Source organism: Eucalyptus grandis, chromosome 1 (genome assembly GCF_016545825.1).
Source record: "Eucalyptus grandis isolate ANBG69807.140 chromosome 1, ASM1654582v1, whole genome shotgun sequence".
Taxonomy (NCBI): domain Eukaryota; kingdom Viridiplantae; phylum Streptophyta; class Magnoliopsida; order Myrtales; family Myrtaceae; genus Eucalyptus; species Eucalyptus grandis.
The window spans coordinates 36,361,197-36,387,535 of record NC_052612.1 but is presented as its reverse complement, the minus strand read 5'-3'; the positions used below and the strand labels follow the sequence as shown (position 1 = coordinate 36,387,535).

Genomic DNA, 26,339 nt, shown 5'->3' with positions numbered 1-26,339 from the left:
AGCTTCTGGAACTAAAGAACCTATCATCTCTACGAGAAGCATCCGTTGATTGCTATGATTGTTTCAGGGGTGTACGTTATGAATATCGTGAGGTCCAAAAGGTTCTGGAGAAGCTTCATCAGGTGAAAGTACTTACAATGCATCACCAACCAATTCTTGTGAGTTGACCGTCCTCTCCTCATTTGTATAGAAGTGGATCTGTTTGTAAATCGAACTTTTGTTCTCCTCTGGAAATCGCACTAGCTGTCGCCGTTGTTGTCTCTCTCTTCCACTTTTTACTAGGAGGGGTGGAGGCAGTAAGGTTCCCCTAAGCAATGCCAAGAACTACGGCTTTGCTTTTCGTGTTCTTTCATCTTCTCATCCATGGTGTGGGCTTTCTCTCTTTTTCCGAATCAATGTAGCTACGGCTTGTTGATGGTTGTCAACCTTATTCAAACTATGCCAGTACATTTACGAGCATTTCCTCAAATTTGGGTTTGTGCTAATTCTTTTGAAGTTAAACGTATGAACTAAAAGGCATCACTTGAACGATACGTGCAGCTGCTATTGGCTGCTCTATTCTTCTTTGGTGTGAAAGAAAGAAAACTTGCTCTTGCTGATGTTGTGACTGAAATCCATTTCTTGTGGTTGTTAGAACACTGGATAACGCCACTTTAACATGAATTCTTGATGTGATCATGTAGGAAGTTATGGTTCTTAAATTGGTGGAGAGTCGAAACATGCTGGTGTCCTGTCCAATTTCTAAGCAGTTCCACAGCATTCTCTTCCCTTGCTGAAGTATGTGATAAGCTTCAGAGTATCATCTCAGTAATCGCTTGTCATTTCTGCAGGAGAGTTTTTACGGACTAATTTGGATAATTTTTACTTCTTTTATGTCATTGATACTGTGTCGTGAATGTTCGTTTTGTTATCTAGAAACTGACTTGTGATTTTGGATAAAACCAGTTTCTCATGGTATGCGAGTCAAGGAACTTGCCTTGGCCATCCTAAACAGTTGGCAGCGCTTGATTATTAGGACGATGCTAACAAAGTGGCACCTCCCAGGAATTTGTCAATGTTTTGAGTAGCTCTCCTAGCTCGAAAGTGCTGGATATACACATCATCCCGGGTGAAGTGCCTTCCACTGATGTAAGTACACTTATCCCCATTTGAAGCTATTCTAGGTATGTGCGAAATTTCGTTAACTGTCTGCTCTGATTTTGTAGACACAAGAAGCATGGCTGCGTTTGTGCAAAGATTCCTGAAGGGAGCTACTGGGATTTACGAGATCACTCTTTTGGATGTCTTACCAACTGCCTCAGAATTGTCAGAATGTCCGGCGACGTCAGGAAGGATCATGCGGTCCAGCTAGTGCAGTTTTTACTCTGTAAGACTTTGGTTTTACAGGAGCACGTCGTCTCTGCAGGGCCGAACGATCATTCCATTCCAACAAGTCGTTGAGTTTTCCGAGAGGTTCTCCTCGTGCAGTAGTTTTGTTTTCCAATGAGTGACGTTCTTTCCCTGAATTTTAAGATCTAATGCGGGGTTACTAAGTTTTCCAGCAAAGGTTGATCGTTAAAGTCCCGGTCACCCAGATTTTGTGGTTATCAAGCATATTTGATCAAGCTTTCTTTGGTGTCAGTTTTTTTCTGTTTACCATTCTTCCTTCCGATCTCCCTTCCTTTCGGGCGACGGGTTTTACCTTTTGAAGATGCCTTGACATCGGGACCACCTGAAGACAAATTGTGTATGCTATGCGCATCGCAGTGCCGACGAGTGCACTATTTACCAGCAGATGATCAGATGTATGAATCCTATATATACAGATGCACCCTGTGCCTTACCAAGGCAGTTTGTATATATCTCTGAAGAAGTGACCTAATGCAATGGTTACGCGCGTCGCAACATGTCTAAATTGAGAGCGAGAATGCCTCTAAAAATCCAAAATTTAGTCATTGCGCATCAACATAACATCAATTAATTTTATGTGAAAGCACCATCTGGGCTTTTACCACGACAGAGACGCGCGCGTCTACAAAAGTCGCACGGGGGAATCCCGAGGAAAGAACTCCTTAGGCTGTAATTGTATTCTCGTCATGCACCGCTCGAGCTCCTCGTCCTGCTTGATATCTATCACCAAGGTCCTGACCTCTTACGTCAGCCGAGGCTGGCACGACCGAGCCCTCGCTCTCTTCCACCACATGCACTCCTCCCTCGCCCTCCCTCTCGACCCCTTCGTCTTCTCCTCGGTCCTCAAGTCTTGCGCCGCCATCTCCCGCCCTCAGCTGGGCGCTTCCATCCATGCCCACGTCGTCAAATCGGCCATTTTGTCGAGCCACTTCGTGGCGTGCTGTCTCGTCAACGCGTACGGGAAATGCGTTTCTGTCTCGGCCGCCCGCCACCTGTTCGACGAAATTACCCACAGAAATGCTTTTGTGTGGAATACTATGATTTCGCTTTACTCGCACGCTAACCAAGTTGATGACGCCTTGCTGTTATTTGAGGTCATGGATGTTGTGCCTGATGCTTCCACGTTTAATTCGATCATCGCAGGATTATCGTCATCTGATGAAGGTTCTTCCAAGGCAATTATGTTTTATTGGCGAATGTGGGAATTGGGTTTGAAGCCGGATCTTATAACATTGCTTGCGCTATTGCCTGCATGTGAGGGCATGGCAGCTCTGAGTTTGGTTAAGGAAATCCAAGGTTATGGGATAAGAAACCACATTGATCCTCACCATCAGTTGAGAAGCGGCCTCGTGGAGGCTTACGGGCGATGTGGGTGTCTCAGTTATGCCTGTGCTGTTTTTGATAATACAAAGGAGAGAGATGTGGTGGCATGGAGCAGCTTGATATCAGCCTATGCACTTAATGGGGAGGCAAGAGCTGCGCTGGAGATTTTCTGGCAGATGGAGCAGGCAAGTGTGCAACCTGATGGCATCACATTTCTTGGAGTGCTGAAAGCTTGTAGCCACGCAGGGTTGGCCGACGAAGCATTGGGCTACTTTGCTAGAATGCAGAAATTCTATGGGTTGGAAGCAAGTAGTGATCACTATTCATGTTTAGTGGATGTATTAAGCAGAAGTGGGAGGTTACATGATGCTTATGAGATTTTAAAGGACATGCCAGTTAAGGTGACCGCAAAGGCATGGGGAGCTCTTCTAGGGGCATGCCGGACTTATGGGGAAGTGGAGCTCGGAGAGATTGCTGGGAAAGGGTTATCTGAGGTAGAGCCTGGTAATTGTGCTAATTATGTTTTGTTGGCCAGAATCTACTCTAGCATGGGGAGATACGAGGAGGCCCAGAGAATTAGAAGGGAAATGAAGGAGAAGGGAGTGAAGGTTGATTCTGGTAGTAGCTGGGTGGTGTGACAGGATTAATGGCATTAATTTCGAGCATTTGCCAATATGAAATTCACCTGAAGAAGGTATATGACCCAGACACATATTTTTGGAGGCAAGCAGCCTCTATCTGGTTTTAATAGGGGGGTTTTTAATGGCTGATAGCTGGATGGAAGCTTTCCTGGAGGAAATCTCTTGAGCAAAAAAGAAGGGAAAGTGAAGGAAAAAGATGCTCTCGGCTCGAGAGATCAAGGGACAGAGAACCTGAGTTGGCGAGGGCAGTAACATCTCTTACATGCCCACTGGTGCAGTGTTCCATGGACTTGGAAGATTGCTTAAATGGCCCTTCCTTGCTGTGCTACGCTCATTATACCTCGACTGCCTATTAGGGATAAGGAAGATGCCGTGTTTATCAAGAACAGAGGGAACTTTTTATCTAAATGTCGATATGCTTGTATACAAAGTCAGAGGCATGTTAGCTGTTGAAGCACACTTTGTAATGTACCTTCCGACCATTCTTGTTCCTTCATTTGTAACATTCTTATATGAAAAAGGATGAAATACCCGTCTGCTGCACTGCAGTCAGCTCATCTTCTGATTACACAAACTCGTGGAAAGTGTCCTGTCCTTCACTTTCAGTTGAAAGTGAGTAGCTCTAGAGATGCACTCTGCAACTGTAAAATGGTGCTTTCGCCATGCCCAACTAAGAAAGGCGAGTGCTTTGTAAATGGCTCAGAGCACCTCTAGTATACTTCTTAAGATTCTGTCATTTCATGGCGTATGAAGATAGTATAAAAAAAGATGTGTTGTATTGAGACTCTCTCGGGAATTGCAGGTGCGCTCCAGCAAATTCTTGTATCTTGTGTCTTGTGTCGAGACATCAAGAGGAGGCAGTCGTGTTGCCATCGGTGAGATAGGGATGATCAATTCCGGTTGATTCTAGGACTAAGAATTAGATTGCCCGTCCAATGTAAGAGTCACTTTATTTTTTTCCAAAACTTGATGCCTCATATTATGGAAAAAAAAAAGCTTGTCACTTTTATTTTTTTTAAGAAATTAAAAAAAATAATATATATAGTTAGTCTAGTCCAATTCCTACTTGGAATGGAAACTGGGAACCAAATTGACACTCTCAGGACCCAGACCCGACCGGCCGATTTGGTCTGGTCCGGGCGGTTTCCGGTTCCGACAGTCCGTTTTGTACGCCCCCTTCGGCCAGGCATGGCGTTTGCCCAGAAAATTGGACAAGAGGAAGCTGGACCAGACGAGGGAGCCCGGCCCGAAACTAAGACGATTTAGCCCGCGTCGAAATGATTGGGCCGGGGCTTTCGCAAGGGACAGAGCCCGAGGGATAAAGCAGGGCAGCCAAGCTGCTGCCTTTTTGCCTTTATAAGCTCCTGTCGGCGATGGTGTTGTTCCTCCGATTAGGGTTCATAGGAGACGCTCGCTTTCAGAAGATAGAACCATATCTCTCTCTTCCCCAGTTCATCCATGGCATCTGCATGTTCAAATTTCTCTCCTTTCTGTTTTGTTTCTTTTATGGTCTTTTTGCCTCGCCACACCTTTAGCTTGTTTTCGATGGGCGTACTGCGCCGTGAAAACGAGGCTAGTCATGGAGGCATAGAGTAATCGCGGTGTTAACGTGGGGGCACAAATTTTTGATCCCTTGTTGTGCCTCTAAAAACATTCTCTACAATCAGTCTTCTCGTTCCTTTTCCTTTTGCCTTTTTTTCCAAAACAACTTGTCGGATCTTAATTGTTCAGCTGCAAATGTTCAGGGAGGTTGATGAGGATGTATCCATGTATTGAGGTGTGGATAGCCCCATGCCCCTGCTTGCAGGGAGAACCTACTTGGGGTCCTGCACCATCCATGAAACTCCTGGATCTATCTGAAGCTCCTGATATGCATTTTGTGCCTTTAGAGTTTCATGTGTTTGAGGAGTGATAGTGATTAGGAAAGTCTTGTTCAGCTAGCTTGGTCTTTTGTTTGCCGTTTGCCGTTCTTAGTTGCTTTTGTGTCAGATTGGAAAAGCCTACCTGATCGGTGATTTGATTTGCATTAGCCAGTTCAGTCGATGGGTTAAGAATCGAATCAGGACGATCGAATTGTGTCTGCTGTTGATGTCTGTGTGGATGTTCTATATTAAATCATCTATCGATAATTTTTTGTTCAATCAATCGGTTGATTCTGTTTTTGCTCTTGAGTTTAACTATACTCTTGCCCTGTTGCAATAGAGGGTTTGGAGTCTGACAAACTCAGATAGCCTATGTGTTGTCATCAGCTTCTTCTCTTATTAATCCATGGAGTTGGAGTTAAATCACAGCACTAAATTTATAGCCTTTTCTTGAACATCTACGGCTTGATGGATGTCGTTTGGGCGACTGTAATGTTGTCAAGTGTTGTAACATAACTCTTATTTTCCCAGTTGCACCGCGTGTTCATGCTACCCTTCATTTGTATTTTCTTGTGTTTCTCGTGTGATCCAACCGGCACTCGAAACAGTTGCTTCTAAACGAAAAAGAATGTTGGATGGAGCGGATCTAAGACGGTTCTAGATCAGAACCAGGAGCTCTCAAGCATGCCAAAAAATCCAGGTTCAATGTTCTGATTGGCTTGCATTTTTGGGGCGCGACAATCATAATTCCCAATAACAAATTAATCACAACCTGGCAAAATCTTTAAATGAGTGGCCAAAAAGAAAATTCAAGAAAAACTTCAGGTCATATAGGAAAAAAATTTAAGAATAACTGTTTTGAAAGTTTTAAAACTTATTGAAGATGGAAGTAAATTTTAAATTTTAGGGTTAATATCCTGAAAATTTTCAAACTAGTATACATATGAAAAATTTCTCAAAACCTTTTTTTAACCGAAAAATGCACCTGATAAGATTTGTCCCAATTGATAATAAAAAATCTTAAATTGATATATTTGTAACAAATTTACCACAAACTAATTTATTTAACTAAAAAACCTAAATGTACATAATATTCTCCTTTGGAAAATATCACAAAAATTACAAAAATTGTATAACCGTAACAAATAGAGAATAAATATATTCTCCATTATCTCATTCAAATTAAGGATTTGATTGTAAAATTTAATGAAAATTATCAGAAAAATTTGTTATAAGTGTACAGCGTTTGATAAATTAAAATGTAAAATTTTGATTTTTTTTAATAAAAAAAATTAAATGTCCAGTAAAAGATTTCAAAAATTAATAGAAAGAGATTTAAAACTTTTTCCCCCATTACATGACTCACAGCTGAGAGGTGGGATAAAACAAGTTAAAGGTATCCTAGTTTATGTTTTTTTGTAATTGTAAAAAAAAAATTTTTATAATATATTTATCACAAATGTACAATTTAGGGTTTTTCAGTTATTAATCCTAAATTTTATAAAAAAAATTAAGTTTAGATTTTGTTAAATTGATATAATCAAATCTTTTTGTTAACTCTATATGACTTAGTGAATAAAAATGCACATGACTTTTTTTTTTTTTATCTTCTCTATCTTTTATGGCGATAACAGACTAAATGATGTTGTTTTGTCCAAATCAAATTTTTAATACAAATTTTACTTAAATTAAATTAACAAAAAGCTAATACAAAATTAAAAAAAAAAATTGTTGAGAAACCTGGCAACGAGGCCCTGTTAGAGGGTGGGGGTTGCTAACCCCCGACTAGTGGCTGGCAAACCTCGCCAGCCCAAAGCGAGGTCCACATACATATGAGCAAGGCTTGCAAGTTGCAACTACCCTAGCTAGTTGCAGCCTTGGCCTGCCGTGCCACTGCTACCTTGTCGACGGGTCTCATCAACTCTCTCTCTCATTTAATTTAAGTAAATTTTTATTAAAAATCATATTTAGATCAAAACAACATTGTTTTAACTTTACTTTATGTTTCACATCATCTTCACATAAGAGAGAAAAAAATATGAAAAAAAGAAGAAGAAGAAGCCCTACATCAACATTTTCAATTAGCCAAATTATATAAAGTTAACAAAAGACTTGATTGCATTGATTTGACAAGTTTTAGGATTTAATTATGCTTTCCGAAAGTTTTAAGACTCAACTTCACTTTCATAACAAATTAAAAGACTTCCAATTCACTTATCCCAAAATTTTAAATCCTAAACCGGAAATCTCAAATGTTTGCTCTTTCACCAATTACTGTTGGTCCACATGTCAGTCCCCGCATGAGCATGATTTCTCAACTTCACGTAAACACAAAAAAGAGAACACATTTAGCATCCGGTTACCTCATGACCTGCAAGTAGAGAGGAAGTAATGAACAGAGCCAAGACCTAGTTAGTTCTGGCAAAAGGAACATAACTCCCAATGCTGGAGAAGACTAAACTCTCGTTGATCCTCAACAAACAAGCAGTGGCCCTACCTACCATGGCACACAGGAAACTAAAACAAAGCAAAGAGAAGGTGCTTCTTTGTTATCCATTTATCTTCTCCAACTGCAGTCAAAATTAATCAAAAGACAACCAAGAGACGATAACGTGTGCTCCTTTACTTGTTTCATCGTCCGTTCAGCCGTATCTTTTTGGGAAGGGGAGAATTGTTTCACCAACTACAAGGTTGTGCACACCATAAATCATCATAAGCATTTGTCACTTCACTTCGCCTTCAGATTATTTTGCCGTGCTTAATTCAGGAAGGTAGGCAGAGTTTGGCAAATGGAAAACATGGTTGAAAGTCCCGTAATCGGGTCCCCATCATGGATAGCACAGATAACTTCATAGGAAAGCCCCAAAAGATCTCCTGCCACCAACCTGTGCAAATTAAGTTGAGAGAAGTTAAAACCAGCTCATTTCTGAGGCATGACTTTACAAAAATAGTTAACTAAGTGACGATCACAACCTGAACAAGGCAGGCGTCCCGCCTCTTAAATTATGAAGCCGGCTTTGCAGTTGATCCTTTCATTTGCAAACAGACTATAACAATTTTTAGCTCCCACAATCTCACAGGCGTATTAAATCTCAGTCAGCAATATTCCACAATGCCAAAGGGTGACACCAACAGATTGGGCCACCACTGGACTGACGAGTCAACATTATGGATCAGTTCTTGCTTCTTCCACTTGCACCCAGAAGGAAGAGTTCGAGTCAGTGATGCACATCTAGAAGAGCAGCATCATCAGCAATTGTAGTTTTTACTTGCTCAACTTTGTAGGTTTTACCCTGCAGGGATGCAAGTTAAGAACCGATAATACCACAGTAATATGGCATACAAGATCAATAGATCACCTAAATGTTGGAAACAACCGTACAAGGAATGAAGAAAGAGGCACGCTGGGGATGGGGGGAGGAAAGGGTACCAGGACTTACATTACATATCACTTGAATAAATGAAGTGCTGCCTGCCCCATAGTACTTTCGCCTTGTCACCTAAAATGTCACTAATAACAGATATTCGGATTCAATTTGAAACCAGGAACTTGTTTGTTATAACTATCTTTTGTTTCGTTTAAAATCCTTTGGGCCAGCAAGTTCTGAAAGTGATGAGTTCATTTCCTCGGAAATGGCCATTGCAACTTCCACTTTACCCATTTTCTTTAGATGGCTGATTAGCGATCTATAGATGTGTATAGAAGGGCGAATCTGCTTCAACTTCATCTCATGGAAGAGACTCAATGACTGATGAACGTTCCCCGAGCGGCCAAAACACTCAATAAGTGCGGTATATGTAAGCAAATCTGGTTGCACACCACTATCTTTCATTTCCTTCCAGATACTTGAACACATATCTAGTCGACCAACCTTCCGCAAACTGTTCAATAATGTGTTGTATGTTACAACATCAGGGATAATGCTGGCTTCTTTCATAGCAGCAAATTCATGGAGCATTTCATTTAAACGACCAACACGACCCAAGACATCCAACACAGTGTTGTAAGTAATTAAATCTCGTTTACATGTTAGGCTCTCGAGTTGATCAAATATCAAGAGCGCCTTGTCAATCTGCCCACATTCAGCAAAGGAGTATATGATTCTATTCAGAACTGGTGTGCTTTTTGGAGAAGTCAGCTCTGAAATATCCTTGACAAATCTGAGAAGATGGGAACACTCACTTTGCTTAAAGACCTTGGCAATACTTAAATAAGCAGCTGAACTTAATGATTCACGAGACACCAACAGATGCTTAAAAATGTAAGATGAAAAGTCCACCTCATTTCCTTCTGTAGCCATAGTGAGTAGGGAATTATAGGCATTCTGACCCAGAAAGATGCCCTTATCGTGCAAGCATTTTAGCAACCTCAGAGCAGATGAGAAATTTCCTGATTTGCACAGTTTATCAATGTAAGTAAAACAGGCTTCCCAGCTCGACGCAGGGTTATTTTCTATATCTGCAAGAACTGTACACAAGAAGTGGTCCACCACTTCTTCGTCATCAGGAGAGGCCTGAGTTGTGTATAACTGCACAAAATTCCTAAGAAGATTACTTCCAATCCAAAAGGACTTTCATGTCCAAATGAAACCAACTGCGATGAATGTGCAGCGATTTGTATTAGACATGTAATACAGCAGTGAGAGAATCAAAGTCTCACAAAAAGTAAACTACAAAGAACAAATCATTGATGCTACTATTTTAAAGAAGGCTTATAGCCAAAATGGCTTGTTTTTCTTGTTATCGAAATTATGTTGGCAGAAAAATGAGATAAGAAAAGAAAAGAGAATAGGAATATGTGTGAGTATGCATTTAAATGATTTACATAGTTCCACTATTCATGTAAAGTTATAGCTGAAAGCTTTCTCTTTGTTTTCATATTTGTATCTTTGAGCCTTTGATTTGTCTTTCCTTCTCTGTGAATGCCCAGAATCATATGCGGCATTTGGTAAGAAGAACCGCCAACTGTGTTATTCATATTACACTCGAACATTGGAGATTGTACAAGAAAAACTATCCATTTTCAATCCTATATATTCTAAACAGCCATTAAGCAAGTATGGAGTAGTTTCAATTGTCAAACTCCAAACAAACAATACATGACACCACCATGTGATTTAATAAGGTGGCAGGTACTTATGGTTCACAACTCTCGAGGCAAAATTTGTAAAACTTAAACCAGCCATCGTTACAACTCTCTAATTGTTAAACTTAAGTTATTCGAGTCAATCCGACTACTGCTATTTAACCAAAAACTGCATCATTTAACTCTATCCTCCTATACTAATCATATCAAGGCCTCACTGTTTTTTGCTGTGGTGCAACTATGTGAGCGCTTCCACATTCTTATAAGCGCACAAGCATCGAAATCAGCTAACCAAAGATGTGAAATGTAATTGCAAATGGACATATGGTGCGAAAGGCTTGTAAATTTAGGGGAGCAACAAGCACAAGAATTTTATGAAAAACCCAATATCACAGAGACTCAAAAGAATGTAAAATTATATCAACTTTATGAAAAATACAAACTCACTGATTTTTTAACAGCTTCAACATTGCACATGTTTCTTGCCCTGGCAGGCGAATCCAAAGCAAACCCTGCACGCGCAGGAACTCCGAGGCCCCCTCTACCCTACACATTCAAGCCCAAAACAGCCAACCAAATCAACAAATCAATCGCACAGCTAACCCTAAGAGCACAGGCTTCCATAACAAAACACAAGCACGAATTTTTTTCTCACAGAAGGCACAAGCCCGAGACTTTTCGCTCCTCCGGCATTGTGGGGCGAAGCTCCTCGCGTTTCTCCGGCAACCCTTTTCGCGCCCGCCCCGAAACTGAAATACCCGACTGGTATTCCGGTCCGCCGGTGCTTGGCGACGAGAGAAGCCCAAGCCATGTGACCCGGAATCTGTCTCACGAGCATCGTCTCGGGACCGATACCGGCGTTCGAAGCGGCGATCCGAGCTGCCCCATTGCGATTGCGGACGCGACCGGCGACGTCACGGATCGAGCGGCCGGTCCAGGGCGGAGGTGCCGGGGGGTTTTTGCAGGGTTTAGCGCCGGGGCTGAGGCTGAGGCAGCGGCTCGAAGTCTTCTTGGAGGATATAGCTGCTAAACGAGCACAAGAACAGGGGTAGAAACTGAAAATGCCCAATATTTTGCTGAATTCTGTCTTTTAGTCCATGGTAGGAAAATATATTTCAATTTCATCCTTCTATTTTGGTCTTTTCACTTTTGGGTGGAGCTTCTCCCACTGAGTGCCACGTGTCTCTTTACAATGGTTGGCCAGACCTAAATCATCAAAAAATTTTTCTTCTTTTTTTTTTTGGGAAAGGAAAATTGGATACCCTTTACTTTTTGGCCTTTTCTCACCTCCCTTTTAAAATTTATATTACCCCTTTCGATAATTTCATTCGGAGAGACGTAAAGAGTGCGTACTGCGTAGTGCATCTATTTTTCATAAGCAGGATCTTTAGGGTATAATTATCTTTTTTATTTATTTGTTTCTAATTTTGTGCCCTTTTGAAAAGTGTTCCTAGTAAATCAACAAATAAGATGCTTTCATTAAACACAATAGATTTGCTAGACTTAAACAAAACCTTATCTCTCAACAAAATGATCATTTACGACTTATGAAAAATGCTCATATCTAGGCCAGCTTGTACTTTGTTTACTCATTACAAGTATTTTTAATTTAACAATGTTGAAATGATATATTTGATTGCGTTGATATCTCATTTTCCAATTATGTGACTATTATATAACGTATATACATGAAATCTCTTTTCACTTTATGATTTAAGTTAATATAGTTGACAATGATCTCACACAATTTTTACATGATGATAGAGTACGTGTTGAGAGTTCATCCCAACACTTCTTTCTTGAACTCGTTATCTGTACTGAGTTTGACAATTGGCTCACATAAAATAAAAATCGTGTCTATTTTACAATAACTTAGTCGAGTCCAGTACGTGTAAAGAAGTATGTAAATGTAGTTTTAAGTATAATTCCCACATCGGTTAAATATGTAGTTTTGAAGTGCATTTATAAACAATTACTCGTAATCCACTTGAGGTAAAAAAAATTATTTAACTTTCCATCAGACTTTGATGTTAATATAATATATTTCAGCTCAATAAACCGAAATATCAACAATGCATCATTTGAAGTGTGCACAATAAGATGAACCCTTTTTGGGGCTTATATGGTTACTCAAGCCTTCGCCAAAAATTCAGCATTTCTTGCGGCAATTTCTACGTGATAGGATGCATTGCAACCGAAGTTACTTTGGCTAGAATTCCTTGAAAGTTCCTCGTGAACTGAGAGGGACACATTCACCTGCTTTTTCCAGACGAAATGCAGTTAAAATAGATCTGCTCCATCTTGAAAAAGCCTGTTCATTTCGATTCACCCAGAGGACACAACACAGAGAGATATGCTCGATTCGTCGAGGGGTCCAGTATCATCTCACAGAAGCTCGCGAATTCAGCAGCTGCAAAGGCTCAAATCAACTGAAGCAAAAAGCATAATCTTGGTGAGAACCGAGAAGCCGGCCCTAGTTGATCATCATCGCACAGCATCAACCAGCTGAACAGAAGAGCAAGAGGAGCTTTTCAATCCAATCATTATTGCTTGAAAAGTACTAACGAGACACAATTTAACTACAATTCCCATACCGACACAGCAGCAGCCAAAGCATAACAAGAGTTATGTTGGGCTTGTTCCTTGAACCAGAGTAGAACTCCAGAATTCACCCGAAAATAACCAAGAAAAAGAAAAAAAAAAAATCCAATCTTTCCCCTTTATTCATTCATCACCTTCATCTTCATCATCTTGTATGAAGCTTAAAGCCTGACAAAATGACATCTGCATCTGCAACTCTGCCTCCTCCTCATTGCCGCCACCGCCGAAGTAATTCCTCTTTCCGACCAAATCAGCCACTCTCCTCGCAGCTCCCGAATCCCTCGGGCTCTCTTTCACGCCCCGCACCGCCCTTATCTTCGGCAACACGCTGCTGATCCTCCCGATCGACGACGGCGTCTCCGTCTGCGCCGCTGCTGCCGAAACTTCCTTCTTGCTTTCGTAGACTACCACTTCGCTCGGGACCTCCCACTTCTTCTTCACTCTGCTCTCGTTCGCCGGAGCATTCAACCCCCCCGAAGCTCGCCTTTTGTCGACCCTCTCGCCCTCATCCTTGTTGTTGTTTTCTGGGAACGACCTCTTCCTCGCCGCGCTCGCGGTCATCTGGTTGTACCTGCTCGCCACTACCCGACCCGGCTTCCCTGGCTTCTTCGCAGACGCAGATTTCTCTCCGTCTTTGAATAGGCGTTTGGGCTGGATCGAGGCGATTATCGCTTCTTCCTTCTTCGTGAACCTCCTGGACGCCGCGGTCGTCGCCGCTTGCTTCGGAGGTTGAACCTTGGGGAACGTCTTGCGCGCATTGCCGGGGCTCGTGGTCATGCTCATGCTCTTCCTCCTCTCCTTCGTGACTTTCAATTCATCGATCTCCTCCAGCTTCCAAAAGCACGATTTCCTCCGGTTCTGTATCGACAGGCCGGGAGTGATCTCTCCCTTCATCGAGGGCCGCGATTTGCCGGCGCTCGAAGCGATCTCCGCCGGCCCCAGACTGAGCCCTCTCCGGTTCAATTTAGGCTTCGCGCTCGACAGCGGAGTCTCCTCGATCCTCTTCGCCGCATCCGGATCTCTTCCGATCCCCGCCACTTGCTTCGGCTCCAGGAACTTGGCCGCGACGACTCTCCCGCGGGGCTTCTTCTCGTCCCCGGCTTTGGCCTTCTCGAGGCGAAGCGCCTCGAGCCTCGACGACAGGCGCGTGATCTCCTTCTCAATCTCCTCAATCTCCGCATCGATAGTCCTGCCCTTGTCGTCTCGATCTCCGGCTTTGGCCGACAGGGGCTCCAGCACGCCCTGCTTCCACTGGATCTTGGAAGGGGCGGAGGATTTGAGGGAAATCTGGGAATTGGCGCACTCGGGGCTCCGGTTTTCCTTGCTGAAGTCGTCGGACTCGAGCGAGTCGGAGAGCTTCACGAAGACGGGGTTGACGGACGACCAAGACGCCTTGACGGCGGCGGCGGCGGAGTCTCCGGACTCGCCGTTGTCGAAGGCGGCGTTGTTCCACACCTGAAGCTCCGGCGCGTCGAACGCATCTGGGTACCCGAGAACACTCATCTTCCGGATCCCAGCAGGGCGAAACGAAAAGAAATCCGGAGATTCTTGCTTCTCTGGGGTGGTGGGTCGATTCGATGATGATTCTTGAGGATTCTTGTGAAGAAGAAGAAGAAGAGTAGAAGAAGAAGAGGAGGATTTAGGTTATTTCGAGAGTAATTTCGACCGTTGAGGGTTTTTAAAATGAGACGTTGAGGGGGGATGATGATGCGAAACGGCTAAGCCACCGAGAGACGCTCCGATCTGATTGTGTCTTTGAAAAGAGAGAGGAGGAGGAGGTGCGGGGTCCGTTTGATTAGTGGGGTTAAGTAAGTACGATGCGTTGTTTTTTTTTTTTTTGTCAGCAAGTGGGGGAAGGTGCGGAGCGGGGCTTGCCTTGCCTTGCTTTCTACGGGTCCTCTCGGACGATCATGACGATGGGAGATGGGCCCGTGCCCCATCCACAGCATGTGGATGTGTGCACGTTTGTGCGGGCCCAATTGCGTGGAGGCGAGGCGGTCGTTAATCTTGGATTCCTGAAATTTGGGTTTTGACTCGTCGCTGCAATCGTCGCACCAGAGCCACTTACCTACCGGCTCGTTCTTTACATTGAAAATGGACTTTAATGCCTCCTTTATATCATATGACATGTTATGGTACTGATACTGCCGCGTCGTGACTAATTTTAATTTTGAAGAGGAAGATATGGAGTGACATATTCCTTTGCTATTCTAAAGGGTCGTTGATGTCGAAACTCAAATCTCTCTCTCTATTAAAAAAATATCTAGAAATTTGACCATGCGAGGCTATGAGGTGCTCGCGTGGATGAGACATCGTGCTTTGTTCTCCCAATTGATGCACATCAAAGTTTGATAAAAAAAAATTACAATTAGATTTTGATCAGAAAATGTCAATTACAAGAATGAAACAAAGACTTGTTCCATTTGATAATTAAGATTAAAGTTTGGTGATCCAATTGGAAAACACGTCAAGAGCAATGATCAATTGGCTGTCTACCACATGATGTAGGGCTTTTGCATCAGGTTATTTTGTCCGACAAAGTTACTATTTTTTTTTTTTTTTTTTTTTGTGTAAGACAAAGTTACTAATTAGCGGAGCAACAAAAACTCCATGGTGTAAACATGTGAACTTGGAAGGACAGAGATGGGGCCAAAAAGGGCAAAAAGGGAGAGCCTCCACCTTGAGGAGTTAATCGTGAGTGTGCTTGTGATTTAGGAAATGATGAGATTAATCAATTTTGAAATCTCGATCGCTTGACAAGACAATCTAGCTAGACGCATGTAAAAGGCCGGATCTTTTCTCTTTCCCCGAAGCCCGCCCGCAAGCGCTAAAAAGGCGCCCGAGGTTGCCGAGCGGCGTCGCATCAGAGCTGTCCAATCAAACCCGTCGGCCCGGCCCGACCCGGCCGTTTCCTCGAACATGGACCATTCCCTTTCCCCCAAGAAAGAGAACCCCACGGAAGAGCACACGCGACCAGCGAGCGAGTGGCCGCCAATCGCCGCGGAGCGCCACGTGGCGGAAGCTGAGCGGCTGCTCTTTCAAATCACGGCTCTCGCTCTCTCGGACCGGATAAGCCTCTCCCCATTCCCTCCTCGGTCCCTGACCTCTCCCTCGCTTTCTCGAGAAAAAAACCAAAACTCCCGGAAAAGCTTTTCTCCCCCAACCATGACCCAGATTTTCCCGGAAAATCTCTAGCTTCCGGGGGCAGCTTTTCCGCGATATTCTAGAACCTTCTGCCGGTAGAAATGGCGGCGGCCGTCGCTTCCCTGTGCTTCTCCGCCATCGGTCAGTCCTGCGAGAAGAGATCGCTCGCCTCATTGCCGGCGACGGCGACGGCGCGCGGCTTCGGATCGAACTTCGAGGGGATTCGGTTCCGTTCGAGCGTGTTTCCGACTACGGAGGAGTTAGGACTTCGGTCTCGACGTCGAACTCGAGCTCTCGCGTGGTTGTTCGCTGCATGTGCAGCGCAGTAGGTCAGTAGCGAGTTCTCCGCTTCGATTGCATTGCCGTCGTTTGTTCCTCGAAAAATTGGAGAGAGCAATGGAGTAGATTGCTATGTACCTGAGAACTTAATCTTGATTTATGGAAAAAGTAGTTTAATTGAAGCTGTTGCTTCACTTTGGCAGCTTAGCACTTGTCGCCTCTGACCGTGAAGTCCATTTCTTAGAGCATTCGTTTTCTTAGAAGCATGGAATTAGTTGTTTGCATTATGCAGATGATTACTGTCACGTTGGTCAATCCAGCTGGTGTTGAATAATTCGGCGATTATTAATCTTTAGCTTTCTTGAGATTGATTTGAGTTTGAGGGAACTATTGACTGGTTATGCTTATTGAATCTCTTCTTGATTGTGAAGATGTGTCGAATTTGCTTTTCAGATGTTCCTACTGTTGCGGAGACGAAGCAGAACTTTCTCACGGCGTACAAACGGCCCATCCCGAGTATCTACAACACCGTGCTGCAGGAGCTGCTCGTCCAGCAGCATTTGATGCGGTACAAGAAATTCTACAAGTATGACCCCGTGTTCGCCCTTGGTTTCGTGACCGTGTTTGATCAGCTCATGGAAGGGTACCAGAGTGACGAGGACAGGGAAACGATTTTTCAGGCGTACATTAGGGCCTTGAACGAGGATCCGGAGCAATACAGGTTCTTAATAAGTCCTCTCAAGGTGTCTGTTTGCATCTATATATGTGCGTGTGTATGGATGCGTGGGTGTGTGGGCAGGTGGGTGAGGGGGAGGCATGGGGTTTTTGTGCAAGCCAAATGTTACTGTCGCTATTACCCCATGGTTGTCATGATAGAATGTGCAGATGATTTACTTTGACATGCATGTTACAGATATTGTAGTAAATATTAGGACTATGGCTCAAACTAGCTGGAGATTTCTGTCTTTAAATTTAACAAGTGTCTGGAAATGAAATTATGGGAGGAGGTGGTAGTGGAGCAGTGAATTCCACCGCACCTGGAGAAGGTGTGAAGTTGGGTTGGCTGGTTGGGTTTTGGCAAATTGACTGGTACTCCTCTAGTTGAAGTGTTGGGCCCCTGGGAGTACCTTAGAAGAAATTTGACTCTATTCAGTTCTCAGTCTTGACTTTAGGCCACACCAACTACCCTTTTCTTCATAAGGCTTGTGTGTGGTCTGCATGGATAGAAATTAATGCCTGGGATGATCACTTGAATTGGAATTTACTTTTGCAGTAACTGTTGAAATTTTAACAAGGGAAATGCTAAGATTTCTAATGCTGCTGATGCTAAAAGATAGGGTCAGATATTACCCAAGGTTCCTTATCACCCTTTGTGTCGAGAATTTTCTATTCTTTTTTTTTTTTTTTAGTTCTTTTGTCAGTTTATGCAGCAGGCTGTTTTCTATAATCATTTTGTTGAAATGGAACCCTTACTCATCAAAAGTTAAATGATGTATGGCAGAGTCGATGCACAAAAGTTGGAAGAATGGGCCCGCAACCAAAGTTCAGACTCACTAGTTACTTTTTCGTCCAGAGGAGGGGAAATTGAAGATAAGTTGAAGGACATTGCAGAAAGAGCTGGGGGTAAGGGGAGTTTTAGCTATAGCCGCTTCTTCGCCGTGGGCCTTTTCCGTCTTCTTGAACTGGCAAATGCAACAGAGCCCACAGTACTAGATAAGGTTTGCCCTTTGAATCTCCTGTGTCAACAGCTGTGCATAAGCTTATGATTCCTGATACATACTTAGGTGGGTAAATTGAATTTTCGGCACTGATAACTTTCATTCCATCTGGTTTTGGTATTTGAAAATTCTTCATATTTGCCCCCCCCTTTTTAATTTTATTTTAAAAGTACCTTGCCTATCCTCTTATTATGCTTGCAAGCAACTTTTGTTGTTATGCGCAGTAGTCTATTTGCTTTATCTACTAGCAGATGAATGTAAAATAGAAAACGTTTAGGACTTTTAGCTTTCTTTAACTTTATAAAAAGCAACTTATGTTCATAGTGACGTATAGATATAGACTGCAAAGTCAGCGTCTGCTTGGTTTAATGTTTTCAGTAAAAATAAAATGAAACAGCCTTTTGTTTCTTAAAACGTTTTAGTTCGTGAAAATAAAAGAATTCAACATTAATTTATGTTCTGAAAACATGTTTGGTTGTATTGTTTTCAAAGTTAAATAGCAGGTTTTCATTTTAATAGTTGATTTTTTTTTTTTTTTTTGGTTTTTTTTTTGTGAGGAATTAAAATGTTGAAGACGTCTTCTTAGTTTGTAATTATAAAAAACGACAACTGAAAACACTGTTCCTTTTTTTTCACTTGGACACTGCTTTCAACATGTGCTCATACACATTGCAATACTGGTTTCATTTTCATAAAATAGAGAACTCGTACTTATACCGAATTGGTCCCTAAAATTTATTTTTCTTTTCTCAAACTGTAATTTCTGGTCCTGCTGGCAATGTTCTTGAGAATATTCATGACTAACAAGTAGTGTTGACACCTTTTCTTTGTACTTTCTATCCAGCTTTGTGCTGCTTTAAATATAAATAAGAGAAGCGTGGACCGTGATCTTGATGTATACCGTAACCTGCTCTCCAAGCTGGTTCAAGCGAAGGAGTTACTGAAAGAATATGTTGACAGGTGATGGCTTTGTTCATACCAACGTGTCTTTTGTTATATACCGGGTCATCTTATAATAACTGTTCCTTACAGCAAGACATGATACTCAACAAGAATAGTAAAATGAGCACATAATGATGGAAATCAGTGCTATAAGTACTACATTGTCCAATAACCACCTTTAAACTTTAAAGGATTAGACATGTTAAAATTTCTGGTAAACAGTCTCTTATGCAATTGAAATGCAATTGGATTAGAAATCTTTCTCGGAGGGGAAATGCCACAAACTCAACCTGCCTTCTGCTGGTTGGGATTGGCTTTGTTAGTTACTCTTTGTGCTAAAGAAATGGCAGCACATCGTTTATGCTGCTTGAACCAAATGATAAGAGCCTTAGCTGCCTAGATTTTCTTTTGTTGATTGGGGCCATTAATTGACCTATAAACAATTGTAGCTTTGATTGATTCCTCTCAAGCACTGAAATTATGCTTCTGGGAGGTTCTATCTTCAGTAGTAACTATTTACTGAAATAATTGCAATTTTCAGGGAGAAGAAAAAAAGAGAAGAGAGAAAAGAGTCCCAGAAGGCTAATGAGGCTATCACAAAATGCGTGGGAGAGTACCAAGAAGTTGGCCAGTATTCTGTATGATCAGTTCTCCAATCTGCAATAGAGGTCATGACCGACCTTTCTAAATTTTTGAGCTATTAGAGTTGGCGACATGATTTTGGCCCTCTGCCTCTGCCTCTTGTCGTGCATTTGCATGTTAAATGTGTTGTTTATATGTGAATTCTGATACAAGTGTCCCCATTTTTCTGGCAATATATTTTATATCCTCGATAAATGAATTCGCTTACTGTGTCCCCTCAAAAACTAATGTATCTATTTTGGGTAAATGCAATATGCAAGATGTCTCTTTCAGATCATTTCTTGCTCTATTACCTTTGCTTAGCATGGTGCAACGAGCAGTTTACTAGGAATGGGCACCAGACAATCACACCCAGCAGTCAATTTTTTGTTGGAAGTGCTTCTTTGGTGAAAAAATTGGCTGTTGTCAATATTGGTTAATGAACTCAAGAATGACACGAGATAGCATTTATTACCTTTCACCCAAAAAAAAAAAAATGACACGAGATAGCAAAAGCAATTGTAAAGTAAACTAGTGTATGGAACAATTTCGCTATATGCACGTAAGAATGAGAATTAGTAGTCCACATCACAATGGCTTTAGCTAAAACGGGCCATGTCAACTTCATCTGGGATTTTGAAAGTGTCAGCTGCACCAAACTTCCTCCACTCCTCTTCTGGTATGGACTCTTCTTCTGGACTATCATCTTCCTGGGTGTCCTGATTGCCGTTGATCATTGGACGATGGATGCTTTTTGCCTTACAGTCATGAGTGGCAAGCACTTTGACCTGGCGGAGGTGAGAAATTTCCACTTCCACAGTGTCGTCGTCAGTTGGCAGTGGCTGCTTCCAGGGCTCCCCATCAATCCTCATATAGGTGTGATCAGTTGCTCCCTTGTGAAACTCGAAGCGGATTCTTTGCGCCTGAGGCATAAGTTAGGTCAATTAAACAGAGCTCGAAATGAATTTCATGATTATCCATAGAAGGAAGGCACAAAAATTAACCCCACAAATGAATACAACACGGTTTCTATATGTGATAAACAGGGCCGGATTTCGCTCTCCTGAAAGAAATATCCCCCCTTGCCCTCCCACTTCTAACAATGTACGAGCTTTTGTTGCATTTTTGTATCCCAGCAGAACATGGGAAGCTCCACAACAGTTGAATAAGAACTTCAAGACTGAACAGTAGATGGAACGAAACATTTGGGATCTAACCTGAGCAAGACGAGTCCCGTGGCCATGTGGGGCAAGTAGCAAAAGCCCTTGCCAGGCATCTTTGAAACCAACTACCTCGATGAGGCCATCGTCTACATATGGTGGAGTGAAGCCCCCCTGCACATCATGTTATTCAGGCTAGTACTCGAGATTAAGGGCGATAACACTGAGTTATCATGATCTTGCAGAAAAGCTAATTAAAGATAAGGTCACTCACTTTAGTGCCATGTGGTGTTCCCCAAGGGTTTAATCCACCAGAAAAGCTCGGCAAGTTGAGGCATATGATTGACCTTATGCTGTTAACACAAAAGGTGTGATGAAGGAATAAGAGTTGCTGCTCCAAGAGTAAAGAGAAGAAAATAAAGGAGCGTAGACAACCATTTCTGATTCATGCTATACCATTGACACACAACGCCTGCGCGTGCGCGCACACAGAGCACATGTGAAGCATTGTAACCAGCAAAACGAAACACATGTCAAATCACGAAGGGTCAGTATACCTGTCAAGGTTTGTTCTTTAATCAAATGTTCAAGAACTCTTGGACAAGCTGATTACGGACGTTGTAATACATTTAAACAAAATATGGTCTTGGTCTTGAGATGGCCTAAAGAAACTAAACAACCACATGCCCCCCCTGCATATCTAGCATATCATCTTTCAACTGATAACGCAGCAACATCGAATACTTTAACTTAAACATAGTAGCATGATTGAAGGATAGCATATATAAATAGATCTCATTGACCTAATTTTTCTTTTCTTACTTTGAGGAGGCCTCAAACCAGCGAACACAATTAGAATATCAGTGAAATTGGACCGACGGAAAGCTGGACAGACAGACAAAGCCATACCCAGCAAAAGCTCAAAAGTGTATAGCTGCAGTACCTGTGAGGTATGTGGAGGGCTTGCCATTGACCTTCCCGATTCATTATAGTCACCTTCGCTAGCTGAGCTATGTTCCTGAATTGACATTAGGGTAGCAGGCAGCGATATATCTATCAAACAATGTAAGACAAGATATATCATATATACAACTTTCATATTTACACTTACAAAATAAGTTTTCGGACCTAGGGAGAGAGGGACACCACCAAAATTGTTTAAATAGACTGAAAACTGCTTGCTAAACCAAAATTGTAGATGCTTACTTAGATTTGGATTGAAACAGCGAAGCAAAAAACCATCCTTGCGTTCCCACAAGCTTCATATAAGTACTCTATAACAGGGAAAAATGGAAAGGTCATAATGAAATTTGCTTTACAAACAAAATAATACGATAGAAAGAGGCCATGTGAATTTACCTACTCATCTTATTATAACATGACAATGCAATAGAAACACATATGCTTGAAGTCCTAAACTAGTGTTCACTCCAAATAAGTAAACTTAGAGGGACAAGCTTTCAAGAGATCATTCTTAAGTTTGGTTGCCCCTAAGAAAGTATGTCAGCCTCAGCCAGAGATTTAAATGATGCTTTGTGCAAGATCTCATACAGAGGCAAAACTTCTTATAATCTTCGTTTGAAAGATCATATGAGTATCAGAAGGAAAAATGATTTTCTGAACACACGTTGGACTGCTTAAAATAGCAGACATCATAACTATTTAAAAAGTACATGGTACCTGATTAACCAGCTGGTTTTTAAATTTTTCAGGATGCAACTTCCTTTCTGAATGAAATGCATATGAAACTTGGGCATCCATTCCTGCAGGAAACAGAGTGCAAGATTTCTTGCGTCAGAAAATGAATTCCATATAAAACTACATGCTGCCAAACTCACCAAAGAAAACAAATGGAATAAGCAACAGATGATCATGTAAGTCCACCAATACCGATCTAAAATTAGTAAGCCATTCTAATTTGGTCAAATATATAGAATGTGGAAAAATCAGTTGTTAGAAAAATCATGCATCTTTGTGTTGCAATTAGATATGAGAATCACTTTCTCCAGTTAAAGAATCTTTACCCAAGCTAAAGTAGTTCCAGAATCCCCCACGAAATGTATGGCGACCTTCCTGAGAAGCAAGTTAGATGTATAAGGAAACAAAGAAAGCAAATTATGTGCAAAAAACCAGCAAGATAGAGACACTGATTCTCATTTTTGTCAAGAAATCTTTGCAAAGGGGAACTGAAGAGTCTAAGTTTGTTCACAAGCTATAGATGAGCAATGCCTTATTGAATTCCACTGTTTTTCTACAAGAAGAAGTTGCAGGTTTTCTGATGTATCCCTCAGCTTATTAATTTTGTTATTGTCACAACAGCATAGAGCAACTAAAGTCTCATCATGTACCACCTATACGCATATTCCTTAAAGGGTACAGACTTCTTCCTGTCGACAGAGCATTGATGCCATGAAAATGGTGAAAAAATGTAACCAACTATACTTTGATGCCATGCATGGTATCATCCAATCTTAATAGTCAATGCAGACCATAAAGTCAATGCAGTCATTGTTCGTATGCAGCACTGTTTGACAGGAGAAATGACTTCGAACATAAAAACATATCTATCATCCCATAATTTCCTGAGACATGACTATATTCTGTACGCAAGTGCTACAAGGTAGTCATGTTGTTTTACCTCGTTCAGTTCATCTGATGTAGAAACACGGCCAAATGCATGCAGAGAATGTGGTAAATCAAGGGGTGCGATAGGCTCATAAGATCCTTCATGTGGAGCTCTCATCCTCATGAGAATATGCCAGCTGAATCACAAGAATCCCCTTTTAGCACTCAGAAAAGGATAGAAGAAAAGTTAAATCAGATTTGGTTAAAATCGTGAAGTTTTATCACGTAATGCTCTTTAATCGATGAATGCAATGACATCTGAGGAATTCACCATAAACTTGCTAACCAACCCTCAATCAAGCCTCTACAAAGACTTTGGAAGAAGCTGCATTGCTTTCTAGGAATATTCTTTCAACATTTAGCCTATGTTGATCATCTTGTAAACCCAATTACAGTAATGCGAAGGTGAAAACTCAGAGTAAATTTGAAAAGAAGGTTCAACAGAGAACTTTGCAAAATCAAATTGGTAGTTGTTGTCGCCAATTGGCAAGGAAAAGGAAAAGGAAAAGGAAAAGAGAGCATCTGCTCAAGTTCTAAAGACATAGCCCGCAACTAGCCTAAACCTTTGTCCTTAACATATGACAGAGAAGAGGAGGGGCTATTTTAACTCATATAGGGGTTGTCCTTGCGGAGTTTGTGACTTATTACTTTGGAGACAAAAGATGATAATAAACATATTTTGATTCTTTCTCTTTTTGTGATTATCGTGAGATTTTGAATGTACACAGATTTTAGGAGATGAGATAATGTATACAGCATAACCTGTCTACTTTCATTTCCTCTGCCTTCATCACCTGTTCCAGGAATGCCTCAACAGATTGACAATCAGTCCCAGGATTCTTCTTACCCTGTAAGAGAATAGCAGCCTCATTACCCACTAGTCATGCGACAAATCCAGGAAAGGTTGGGTGACTTCTTGGTATCATAAGGCCTCACAAAGATGAGAAATTAGAGACCATGACACATTATGGCCAAAAATGCAGTCTATATTTTTGGTAAAAAAATGCTGAGTCATTAATCAGAAAGGTCAGGAAGGCCCTACCCAACCAAATGCAAAGGGTAGGTTATTTCCAGTTCCAAGGGGGACTGTGGCAATCGCAGGTGGGTGAGGTAATTTTAAATCCGACACAACTCCAAGAAGCCAACCGGCCGTTCCATCGCCACCTGCAACCTAGTGAAGGAGTTGCAAGTAAGAAGTCAATTTTATCCATAAAGATGATAATATGTCACTGTTGGATAAGTTGTTAAAGAGTCCTCACAATGATTTTTAGCGTCCCTTGGATCTTTTCTGCGGCCTCGTTTCCTTCCAACTTCAGTTTTTCCAGGTTCATATAAATTCTACTCAAAACCTTTTCTGGGGATTCTAGGCCCAGATCGAAAACCTGTAGTTAACGCATCAAGTGTCCCCTCAGAAAATCAGTGATAAACAAAAAAGCAATGTCGGAATTTAAAGAACACTATAGGTTGCTGAGATAGTCATTGCCCAGCTACTGTTGTGGAATACCTGATGCTTATTTAGAAGGGCACGACAAGTGACGAGAAGATTCCCGCCAAGCTGACCGCCGCTTTTCGAGTTGATGAACAGTAGCACTGGGCATCCAGGTATACGGGCCCCGGCCTCGACCTTCGAATCGGGTAAAAGCAAGTAACTGGGAATGTAAAAGTTTTTCCAAAATGGGAAGTCAGAGCTGGAATTCCCCGCCGCCATCTCCAACTGCAAACCGCAAGAACAGATCAAGCATCAAAATGGGAATAGAGACAATTGGGTTTCGCAAGAAGGATCCCAAAATTTCCCAACGCGACATCATCAGCTTCGAGTAATAATTGCAAAGGCACGACCAACAGCATCACAAAGATCGAGATCACACCGCAACAAAAGCACTCGCGCATCGTAATTCATATCCAGTGACCACGGACTAGTCATAAAGAGAATCCAAATTCGAACAACTCCACCAGTCCATCCACCGTATTAAAGATCGCCATTGGTTTCGGTCGCCCCCCGAAAGAAGCAGAAGAACCGAAACTGAAATCGACGGAAGCTAAGTACGTCAGAGAAGCTAGCATTCGAATTACCTGGAGGATGAAACCCTTTGAGGAAATCGACTAGAACCCGTTTTCCTCAGGAGGAACGAGATTTAAAGATTCAAACTTTAGGACCCTTTGAGCTTTCTGACGAGAGAGAGAGAGAAGGGTTGACTGAGATTGGTCGTGTATTTTTTCTTTGTTTCGTGTTTTCTGATGAAGCGGGATCGCTGGCGCTGACTGTACGCATACGCACGTTATGAACGTGCTCGTGATTTTTTTGCTGAGGAAATAACGGCGAATCTTCGCAGTTCTGTCGGGATTCGTAATCTCATGAAAGGATAAACGGTAAACGGCAAAATTCAAAATTATATATATCTATATATATTAAATGAGCGCAAAATTTATTTGAATCAAATTCGCATTTATGATTCAATCTTTACCTACTCATGCTCTTTTATTTTGTGCTATCATCTCAGTTTAGATATGTGTTTTCATAAAATAGGTCAAATATGTTTTAGTAATATAGATCGAATCGACTATATATTGAATATGAGTCAAATCGCATATACATTACTAAATTAGAGCAAATCAAATTATTAATTTGGATTAGGCCATTTTCAACTTGACTCACCCATTTGACAACTTTAGTAGTGTGGTACATGTTTCACCCGACGTTAGCATCTCATGGTAACAGGTCATGTTGACTAAAAGGAGTAAAGTACCTTGGCAATCTTGCATCGCTGAAGTGGTGTTCGAACAATATTTGACCTGTTGATTTGAAATACAAAAATTCTCGATCGTTTAACATATATATAGGCTTTGTATCGATCTAGTGATGAAAATCTACGGGGGGCAACCGTGTTCACGAGAGACCATAGGCTCGATCCCCGTAGAAGTCACAAGTTTTGCCCCCCTAATCAAAC

The 26,339-nt window shown here is 41.8% G+C and overlaps 5 protein-coding genes and 1 non-coding gene across 6 annotated transcripts; 3 read left to right on the top strand and 3 right to left on the bottom strand.

Moving 5' to 3' along the window:
- Positions 1–1,695: 1,695 nt before the first annotated feature.
- On the top strand, positions 1,696–4,056 carry LOC104440268 (putative pentatricopeptide repeat-containing protein At1g03510). The gene has a single exon (XM_018875395.2). The coding sequence runs from the start codon at positions 2,076–2,078 to the stop codon at positions 3,348–3,350; it is 1,275 nt and encodes a 424-aa protein (XP_018730940.2). The 5' UTR covers positions 1,696–2,075; the 3' UTR covers positions 3,351–4,056.
- Positions 4,057–5,546: 1,490 nt separating this feature from the next.
- LOC120289173 lies at positions 5,547–5,654 on the top strand. Its single transcript, XR_005547084.1, has one exon. It is a non-coding gene; the product is annotated as a small nucleolar RNA snoR97 (small nucleolar RNA).
- A 1,977-nt stretch (positions 5,655–7,631) lies between these two features.
- On the bottom strand, positions 7,632–11,330 carry LOC104456679 (pentatricopeptide repeat-containing protein At1g11900). Its single transcript, XM_018875400.2, has 5 exons — positions 10,957–11,330; positions 10,749–10,847; positions 8,656–9,744; positions 8,189–8,508; positions 7,632–8,100 (listed from the first exon to the last, which is right to left on the bottom strand). Exons 1-3 carry the CDS (start codon positions 11,137–11,139, stop codon positions 8,779–8,781), a joined length of 1,248 nt encoding a protein of 415 aa, XP_018730945.2. The 5' UTR covers positions 11,140–11,330; the 3' UTR covers positions 7,632–8,100; positions 8,189–8,508; positions 8,656–8,778.
- Positions 11,331–13,025: 1,695 nt separating this feature from the next.
- Positions 13,026–14,405, bottom strand: LOC104440258. Its single transcript, XM_010053218.3, has one exon. It carries the CDS (start codon positions 14,403–14,405, stop codon positions 13,026–13,028), a length of 1,380 nt encoding a protein of 459 aa, XP_010051520.2.
- Positions 14,406–15,987: 1,582 nt separating this feature from the next.
- On the top strand, positions 15,988–19,902 carry LOC104440251 (protein THYLAKOID FORMATION 1, chloroplastic). The gene is made up of 5 exons (XM_010053212.3): positions 15,988–16,375; positions 16,779–17,046; positions 17,827–18,043; positions 18,888–19,003; positions 19,527–19,902. The coding sequence occupies exons 1-5, from the start codon at positions 16,360–16,362 to the stop codon at positions 19,627–19,629; spliced, it is 720 nt and encodes a 239-aa protein (XP_010051514.2). The 5' UTR covers positions 15,988–16,359; the 3' UTR covers positions 19,630–19,902.
- Positions 19,903–20,048: 146 nt separating this feature from the next.
- LOC104440242 (diacylglycerol kinase 5) lies at positions 20,049–25,650 on the bottom strand. Its single transcript, XM_010053201.3, has 13 exons — positions 25,465–25,650; positions 24,896–25,105; positions 24,651–24,773; positions 24,434–24,562; positions 24,154–24,239; positions 23,405–23,528; positions 22,791–22,839; positions 22,447–22,529; positions 21,973–22,040; positions 21,710–21,784; positions 21,041–21,119; positions 20,824–20,940; positions 20,049–20,529 (listed from the first exon to the last, which is right to left on the bottom strand). Exons 2-13 carry the CDS (start codon positions 25,097–25,099, stop codon positions 20,206–20,208), a joined length of 1,461 nt encoding a protein of 486 aa, XP_010051503.2. The 5' UTR covers positions 25,100–25,105; positions 25,465–25,650; the 3' UTR covers positions 20,049–20,205.
- Between the last annotated feature and the right edge of the window lie 689 nt (positions 25,651–26,339).

Excerpts from the sequence above, each read along its gene's own strand:
- LOC104440268 (XM_018875395.2), top strand. The coding sequence starts at position 2,076 with ATGCACCGCTCGAGCTCCTCGTCCTGCTTGATATCTATCACCAAGGTC.
- LOC104456679 (XM_018875400.2), bottom strand. The coding sequence starts at position 11,139 with ATGCTCGTGAGACAGATTCCGGGTCACATGGCTTGGGCTTCTCTCGTC. Across the intron at positions 10,848-10,956 it reads GTCTCGGGCTTGTGCCTTCT|GGTAGAGGGGGCCTCGGAGT; the intron begins GTGAGAAAAAAA and ends TTGAATGTGTAG. Across the intron at positions 9,745-10,748 it reads TTGAAGCTGTTAAAAAATCA|TTATACACAACTCAGGCCTC; the intron begins GTGAGTTTGTAT and ends AATTTTGTGCAG.
- LOC104440258 (XM_010053218.3), bottom strand. The coding sequence starts at position 14,405 with ATGAGTGTTCTCGGGTACCCAGATGCGTTCGACGCGCCGGAGCTTCAG.
- LOC104440251 (XM_010053212.3), top strand. Across the intron at positions 17,047-17,826 it reads GAGGATCCGGAGCAATACAG|AGTCGATGCACAAAAGTTGG; the intron begins GTTCTTAATAAG and ends GATGTATGGCAG. Across the intron at positions 18,044-18,887 it reads AGCCCACAGTACTAGATAAG|CTTTGTGCTGCTTTAAATAT; the intron begins GTTTGCCCTTTG and ends CTTTCTATCCAG.
- LOC104440242 (XM_010053201.3), bottom strand. The coding sequence starts at position 25,099 with ATGGCGGCGGGGAATTCCAGCTCTGACTTCCCATTTTGGAAAAACTTT. Across the intron at positions 24,563-24,650 it reads AAGGGACGCTAAAAATCATT|GTTGCAGGTGGCGATGGAAC; the intron begins GTGAGGACTCTT and ends CTCCTTCACTAG. Across the intron at positions 20,530-20,823 it reads ACGGGACTCGTCTTGCTCAG|GCGCAAAGAATCCGCTTCGA; the intron begins GTTAGATCCCAA and ends CTTATGCCTCAG.